Source organism: Trichechus manatus, unplaced genomic scaffold, assembly GCF_000243295.1.
Source record: "Trichechus manatus latirostris isolate Lorelei unplaced genomic scaffold, TriManLat1.0 scaffold00037, whole genome shotgun sequence".
In the NCBI taxonomy this organism is placed as follows: domain Eukaryota; kingdom Metazoa; phylum Chordata; class Mammalia; order Sirenia; family Trichechidae; genus Trichechus; species Trichechus manatus.
In genome coordinates this window covers 3,341,916-3,350,756 of record NW_004443973.1, presented here as the reverse complement: position 1 = coordinate 3,350,756, position 8,841 = coordinate 3,341,916, and the positions used below count along the sequence as shown (strand labels likewise).

Sequence of the window (8,841 nt, the reverse complement as noted above, 5' to 3'; positions counted from 1 at the left end):
GGAGCTGCGTGGCCGCCGCCGCCACCGGCCGCGGTTCGCCTCCGCGGGCGCGGAAATTTGTTGCACTTCTTGGGGCTTTGTTTGTTTTTCCTTGGATTTTTTCTTTTTCTCGTTATTTTGGACAAAATGTCGGTCCGTGATGTAAAAATTGAGCGAGGAACCTTGGTGGCATTGGGAGCTTTGCAGAAGGTGCAGTTTGGATTCTGCTTTTCCCAGGGTGGCACCTCGCTCTTGGCCGGATGAATCTTCGCTGCTGGCCGTGGAAACGGCTAGAGCAGCTTGTTAGTTGATTTTTAAATTTCTGAGTGTTGTGTTTAAAGCCTTTCGTGCACAGAGGAAGAATCGCCACGTTAAATAAGCATATGGGTGATTAACAGGGTATGTTTTCCTCTCGGAAAGGCAATTTGGTAGCTTTGACCAATGTCAGTGTGTAAATATTTAGACGTTATTAGTGACTTCTTAACATTTTTCAGCGAGATCTGTTATTTACAGTGTGTCATATGTTATTAATGCTCGTTGCCTAAGTTCCCTAGCAAATCTGTTTCATGCCTTCTCAGAAAGTAGACAATTGATAGATTGTCCAAGGGATGGAAAAAAAAATGTGAGTGGGTTTTCTAACTTGAGTTGGGTAAATCCCTGAACGCTGGCGTTGTGGGACACAGTCACCTCCCCTGTAACCTTGATGTACGATGAAAGATAAGTGTGAACACTTTTGAAGCCTTTTCATTAAAATTCGATTTTAATTGAATTAAAAGAAAATGCTATTGGCTTATTTCTTAGACTTAACATCCCCTCCCCTTTTTCTCTTTAAAAAGTTTTCCAAGAAATAACTTCACCAAGATGTCCAGTGATAGGCAAAGGTCCGATGATGAGAGCCCCAGCACCAGCAGTGGTAGTTCAGATGCAGACCAGCGAGACCCAGCCGCTCCAGAGCCTGAAGAACAAGAAGAAAGAAAACCTGCCACCCAGCAGAAGAAGAACACCAAACTCTCTAGCAAAACCACTGCTAAGTTATCCACTAGTGCTAAAAGGTAACGTGTTAAAAAAGGGTTAAGTACATTGTCAGGTTGTTTTCCAAAGGTTTGGACACTTGTTGGTTTTACATCAGTAGCAATAGTTCAGAAATACTTCATGATCAGTTTTGTTTGTACTTGGATGAGTTGTCATTCTTTATATGGTATATAAACTCCCTCCTTACAATTATAGTTTTAAGCAAACTTATTCTGTATTTTAGTAACTTCAGCAAGAGTGTGCGTGAATGAAGATTGGGCTAATATTCTTACAGATTATGGAGTTGGTGAAAGGAAATTTGATAAACCCAAATTACATGGTACAATGGGGATATTTCCTTTTTGAGTCATACTCTTCATTGAAATTGATACTTGTGAAGATCACCAGTGCCTTTGCATGAAACTTTTAGTGGTCAGAAGGATCACATTTGCTAGAAAATTTATAAATTCAAAGTCTTGGCTGTATGTGAAAGCAGATTTAAAATCGTGCTACAGACTATCTCAGTTTTACAAACAAGGCTTTAAGTCATGCATCCCACCTATACTTTGAATTATGATCACTCCTCTGTGTCTGTGAGGACACATAAAACTGCAGAGTAGCCGTTTACAATTTTAGGTGTCACTTGGCTGTTGAAAACTTTCATTGTCCTTGCACAACTCTTTACTCTAAAACTTGCGGATATGCTTGACACGTTAATACTCAACAGCAGGAGAAACATATTTTGTTGGGTATAAGTGAAAGATCATTTGTTTCCTGTTGATTTATATTACCTGTAATGGAGAAAAAAGATCCTATCAATGGGACTCCATCAGTGGGGGTGTTGTGGAATATCCATGAACTCTAGTAATTATATGGACAGAAATATAGTAAATGTATCTATTGAATTAGTATTGACATTCATTGATTTCTGTGATCACAACTAAAGGGCAAAGAAAATATAAAAACTGATCAAATAATTGCATTCTGTAGTGATTCTGAAATACTCTTTTCTATAGATTTTCACCTCTGTATGGTATAATAATCATTAATAAGTTGGGAGTATTTTATTAAATAGCGGCAGTCTTTGAAATAATTTGTAACCTTAATTTGTTGTAGTCTTGTTGAAGAACATACTAAATTTTAAGTTTTCAAAGCATTTTACATTTGAATAAAATCACAGAACTTTTTTTTTTTCTTGACTTAAGGCTATGTATCTAATTATCCCCTTCAAATTTAGTAAATTTAAATGCTGTACATAAAAGATCAGGAAAAACAGATGAGGTTAAATAAGAATGCCAAAGAGTCCTTTGTAAGTTTTTCACTGATAAATATATTTGTAAATTTTAAACTTTTTTTTAACAGATAACATATTGTCAAAACAATTTATGTGTTCTTGCAGTAGCTTGTTAATTTTTACCTCAGTAAAAGTGACTTGAAGTCATTGTCAGATATTCTAGGGCTTTCCCTCCTCCCTTCTTGTCTCATTTGCATATAAGCTTGAAAAGAGAATTTCTCTGGTGAAAAGTGTTTTAAAATAGATTTTATATCCTTTACTGAGTACTAGTGGAGGACTATTTCCCAAATCAGGTGTAAATGTCTTACTTATTTACAGTAGCAAGTGAGAAAAAAAGCTGCAAAGTTTCTGTTAAGGGATTTGGGTTATGCCTCTGAGAACAAAGAGGAAGCAGCCATGTTAGCATTACTGAAGGCAAAGCCAGTCTTGCATTTAACTGCATGGTGGTAGAGGGCAGTGTAATTCCCCGGTTATTCTGTAGACTATCTCAAATGCTTTTTGTCTGTTCTCATTTCACTAACAGAATTCAGAAGGAGCTAGCTGAAATAACCCTTGATCCTCCTCCTAACTGCAGGTAAGAAACAAATTTGTTGTTTCAATTTCAAATTGTGAAAAAATATCAAGAGATTACTGTTTCATTCCTGGATATGTGTGCAGCACCAGAGGCAACGTTTGCTGCTTTTCAGATTTGCAAGTGGATTAAACGAAAATTGTCTAAAGTGAATTAAATTTGGGATAAGATTTTTTAGCATGTATCATGCATGTTTGACTTACACTAATTTTATGCTGCTTACTGAGATTGGTATGAATGGCATTGATTTTTGTTATGTAGTATTTCTGTAGAGTATGTTATATTCTGAAGTATATTGCAGAAAGTTGTAAAATTTTGTTAATCTTTAAAGTTACTGCTTGTGTGTAATCTGAACTGCCCTTCCAAATTTAGAAATTGCTGAATGTGGTGTTCCAAAATGTAAATGCAGTAAACAAGGGTGTAGTTGTTTCTGATTTATTCAGTGACTTGCCTTAAGGACAAATTTTATTTGCTAAGCTAATGGATTTAGTTGTTGTTTTCTAGAGAATGCATTGTTGGAATTATTTACACTTTAAGCAAATGTCCTAATTATTTGGAAAAATTCTTAGTGATTTTGGTACTTGAAATACGTGTATGAAAAGCCGCAAATGAATTTGAATGTTGGGGAGAATGAATTTCAGTGGAATTTAGGGAGAATAAGATGATTGGTTGCTGTAAGATGATTAAAAGTAGTCGGTTTAGTAATTTTTTCTTAGTTCGTTTATATAGTTCTGTGTTTTTTAACGGCTTCCTGAATTCATGAAACTTACAAAAATTGTATAGTTTGCACAGAGATGTGCTCAAGAATGAGAGTGGCTGCTAGAAATAAGGCAGTATTATGGTTTGAGACAAAAAAGTTTGTGTCTTACCTACGTTTCTGCTAGAAGTTCTGTTCACTTGTAATGATCAGACCTATTTCTGAAGCTTATTTGAGATATAATAGGATTTAATCCAATTGCTTCTTATTGTGTGTGTTAACGGGATCCTCAGATAAGGTGATCTGATCCTGGTTTCTCCAGTGAATTAACAGTTTTGCTTATATGTATTTGTAATCACAGCATTTCAGTTCAGAAGGAAACATAAATGTAAACTAATTTTAAACAGGTAGTGGTCTGTCAAATCTCAAACTATTACTTAAATGTGGCATTGTCCAGTAACATCGCCGTTGGCCACATGTGGCTATTGAGCACCTGAATTGTGGCTAGTCCAAATTGAGATGTGCTGTAAGTGTAGAATACACACTGAATTTTGAAGACAATATAAAAAAAAGTAAAATACCTCATTAATATTTTTAAATATTTATTACATGTTGAAATGATACTATTTTGGATATATTGAAATATATAAAATGTTATTAATTTCACTTATTTGGCCTTTTTAAATGTGGTTGGTAGAAACTTTTAAATTCCATATGTGGCTTGCATTATATTTCTGTTAGACACTGCTGCTTTAGAGAAAGAGTAAATCGAGGTATTTTTTTTTTTCCAGCCTTCTAAATTGTGTGTTAAATCTGTAGCCATTTAGGGAGGTCAAGTTAAATTTGCTCTCTGGAAGAATTGCTTAACTAGCAGAGTATATTCTGATAATTTCCACTATGAAACATATAAAGATATATCAATTTAAAACTCTTAAATGTTTTAAAATTGCATGTAAGGTCAAATATTTTAAAAGGTTTCTGTTGGTTTTCTGCAAATGTCACAAACTAGAATACGTGCATAAATCTAGAGAGGCCAGTAGACATGTGTTGAATGCCCTTAGAGCAATAGCCTAGTGTTGTACTTGCTGAGGAAATATACTTTCCGTGTTTAACCCAGAGATGTTTCCACAAGGTCACTGAGGATTGTTTTAGAGGAAGTGGAATCTTTCTATAAAACATTTTTATTTTTTATTTTCTTGTATTTTCCTCTGATATGCCAGATTTCATATACGTCCGTGAAATAATGCATCACATTTAGTGATTAGTGAAATAGCAGAACTTTGGAATTGCTTGTGAATAATAACATGGACTACTTCATCTTTGCTTTCCTTTGTAACAACCTGTGATGACTGTCAGCTGTTGCAAATGACATCTTTCAATTCTCAAATTCTTTTCAGCATCTGAGTTTCTTTGTTTGTATAAGTGATTGAAGAAAAAACACCCAAACATAAAATATGAGTCTTAGGAAACTAAGAGAAGTTGTTGCTCATTACTTTGGGGGCAGTCTTCTATATGCTTGATACATAAAATATCCACATACTTTTGTGTGTTTTAAGTGACTTCATGTTCTTTTGGGTGGAAGATAGCATATGCATAAATATGTATATTAAATTACATAAGATAACTAATAAGTATAAAGAGTCTTTTAAGTGTCATACTGTGTTCCTTGTTGTATAGTGTCCACCAGCATGTCTTTTTTGATTGTAACTGCTGTACTGTCATTTCAAACCAAAAACCAACCCCATTGCCATCAAGTCGATTCTGACTCATGGCCACCCTGTAGGACCGAGTGGAACTGCCCCATAGGGTTTCCAGGGAGCGGCTGGTGGATTTGAACCACTGACCTTTTGGTTAGGAGCTGAGCTTTTAACCACTGTGCCACCAGGGCCCTATCCATCACTTAGGTGCCCTTAAAAGATAGAAGAAAAACCGTAAGGCCCAGAGCTTGTCCTTCAGCAGTAAGTTGAAATATTTAGTGTTCTAGTGAAGGCATTTTAGATTTTGACAGACATGTCTGAATTTGTATTGTATTTTTACCTTCATGTTAGATATGTGTTAGATTACACTGTTATGTTCTTTTAATTCACTGGTGCATAGGTGAGAATGTTAGCTTTATGGTGATTGTACAGTTTAAGTTTATTAATTTATTAAAAAGGGGATTCTGTATTCATAAATTCTAGAATATATGAGTTCAAATTGCCTGAGATCTGTGAAACCTGATACTTGTAACTTTCATGTATAGTTATTTAACCAGAATTCCATTTTGGTTTTCAATATGATTTTTATAAGCTTGTCAAAGTATGTTACAGATGTAATTCCTCTTCAGGGAAGAAATAGATATCTGTACACTATGGAAAAATTCTGTAAAATAAAAATAAAAGATTTTCAGAGATAGGGAGATTACTTTTAAATCACTTCCTATGTTTGATATAGTATTCTTTAATTATTACATGATTTTGTGCAGTGTAAACCCAGGGTGATCTTATCAGTGCCAGTTGCCATCAAGTCGATTCTGACTTATGGCGACCCAGTGTCAGAGTAGAACTGCACTCCGTAGGGTTCAGTGGCTAAGTTTTCAGAAGTAGATCACCAGGCCTTTCTTCCTAGGTGCCACTGAGTGGACTTGGATCTCCAACCTTTTGGTTAACAACATAGTATGTTAACCATTTGCACCACCTTTTTAGGATAGACTTAATTGTTGAATTAAGTGTATGGTTTTAAACATGTTTGTATATATTTCGATAATATTTTTTTCTTGATGTTGTAAAAGTTTGATAAAGATGTTATTTCCAGTGATTTGATGGTATTTCAGTTATTAGGTATTAGAGGGCTATGGACCAAAACATCCTAAACAAGGATGTAATATTCATTTAGTGGTTTCAAATTTATACTCTGTACTTAGTTGACATACTCTATTTTAGATTAGAATAAACAGTTGATACACTAATGAGAATGAAGGGAAGCTGTGTAATATGCATTTCCTTATCTGTTTTTAGATAAAGTTATTGATTGAATTGTTGTGGTGTGTTAAGACATTTACATTAAGACATTTACATTAAGACATTTACATTCCATCTGTTTCCCAGAGTCATCTGTTATACAAGTGGCAAAAGTGCAGAAAGATAAAAGATTTTCAACTCGGCTTCTGATTTTTTGTCTGTATACGAAAAATATAAATATATACTCTGAATATTCTTTATCATGTTCTCATTGCATCTATGTTAAAGTAAATATTGAAGGGATATTTGTAAATACACCTACTCCTCACTTGTCGATTATCTTGTTATCTGACATTTCACATTTACAATAGTAAAACTACTGACTATTTTGTGCATTAATGACGTATGTCTGGCAGTAATGAATGCCAAGGTGTGAGGCAAGAGTAATGCTGGCTGTGATGGTTAAGGTTATGTGTCAACTTGTCTGGGCCGTGATTCTCAGTGGTTTGGCAGTTATATAATGATGTAATTTGGCAGTTGTGTAATGATATAATGTGGCAGTTATGTAATGATGTAGTCATCCTCCATTTTGTGATATGATATGGTCATCCTCCATTTTCTTGTAATGCTGATTTTTCACATGATGAGCTGGTGTTTGGAACCTAACCATGTTGATAAGTAAGGAGAAGATGTTTTTGGATGTGGGAAAGACTTTATTTGGGGGGATGTTATGGTATTTTGTTATAGTGTTAATATGTTTACTAGCGAAACCTGAAAACAGATAATGTAAACATCCAAATTTTGCGAACTTTTTTTTTTTTTTTAAAATAAGAGAAGCAGTTAAGTTCTAAGTCAAAATTTGGCAAACCCTGACTTGTTCATAAGTCTAATTTAACCGTGAATGAGACTGCCTCCTGAAGATTACCACCACTTTCTACCATTTTATAGGGTAGGCTAAAACCTTACTACTGCAAGGATGGTCTGCAGACCAGCAGCATGTGCATCACAGATGGGGTTGTTAGAAATGCAGAATTTTGCACCCCCTTCCCTAGTACTGGATCGGAATCCGCATTTCAGTAAGATTTCCAGGCGATGTATATGTATATTAAGGTTTGAAAAGCACTGATACTGGAGCTGGGCTGTCTGTTCAAATCCCTTCTTTGCCACTTACTAGCTTGTTACCTTAGATAAGCTATGGAATATTTCTGTCCTTCAGTTTTCTCAGGTGTAAAATAGAGATTATAATTGTAACCCCTTTTGTAGGATTGTTAGGAGGATTAAATAAGTATGTTTAAAGTTTTGGAACAGTGTACATTGGATCAGTAAAGTGGCCAAAGCATCGTAAAAGTAGGAGAGGCAGTTTAGCAGCATGCCCTCACCCTTGCTGGCATTTTCTCTAGTGCATCAGCATTCCACTAAAGGAATAATTCATCTTAACCAATTCATCAGCTATTTATTATGTATCAAGCAGTTATTTTTTGATGTTAGTAAAAGCAAGTCCTTGGAACTTAAGTAAAAGAAAATTATCCTAAGAACATTGGGCAAAGATGAATAGATAGTTAAAAACCCAGTTGCCATAGAGTCAATTCTGACTCATAGAGCCACCATGTGTGTCAAGAGTAGAGCTGTGCTCCGTAGGGTTTTTCAGTGGCTGATCTTTCGGAAGTAGATCGCCATGACTTTCTTCCAGGGCACCTCTGGGTTAGCCTTTTGGTTTGCAGCTGAGCAGTTTGTATCAGCCGGGGACTCCATGCATAAGGTGGTTGTTGATGTTTTTATTAAGTGCCCTTGAATCGATTCCAATTCAAAGTGACGCCACTGCCCCATAGGGTTTTCTTGGCTAATCTTTTATGGGAGCAGATTGTCAGGTCTTTCTCCCACGGAGCTGCTGGGTGGGTTTGAACCACCAACCTTTTGAGTAACAGCCGAGTGCTTGACTGCTTAATTGTTTGTGTAGCAAGCTTCCTGTGCATAAGGTTAATGATACTTAATTCAACAGAGAATTCTCAGTCATTATTATGTAAATTTTTTAAAATAGGGTTATGGTTGTGTTTCCTCCTCTTTAAATATCACATTGTGAGAATTTTCAGTTTTACTAAGAAGAGATTATATCAGTATTTGTAAAACTTAGGTTCTGAACTGATGTAGTTTACCAGTTACCTAAACATGACATTCTCTTCTTGTCTGTGATCTAAGGAGAAATTTTGAAAACATTTTTCAATTGGAGTATGAAGGCAAGCTAATGATCGAAATAACATGTGCTGTCTATATTGTTATTGCTTATATAGTACTTGATTTTAAATTCTTTCACATATAAAGATTGCTTTTTCTTTTATTTTTCATTTGACTA

At 35.2% G+C, this 8,841-nt stretch overlaps 1 protein-coding gene across 5 annotated transcripts in view; it reads left to right on the top strand.

The window, feature by feature from the left end:
* The first annotated feature begins 166 nt into the window (after positions 1-166).
* Positions 167-8,841, top strand: part of UBE2E3 (ubiquitin conjugating enzyme E2 E3) — a 126,092-nt gene continuing 117,417 nt past the window's right edge. For 4 of the 5 annotated variants that reach the window (XR_002823958.1, XR_002823957.1, XR_002823956.1 and 1 more), the window contains exons 1-3: positions 209-378; positions 816-1,031; positions 2,808-2,858. Coding sequence is in view for 2 of the 5 variants with exons in the window: in XM_023730513.1 (XP_023586281.1) it covers positions 841-1,031; positions 2,808-2,858 (242 nt within the window). In the remaining 3 variants the exon portion in view is untranslated. The other variant, XM_023730514.1, reaches the window with a different exon arrangement.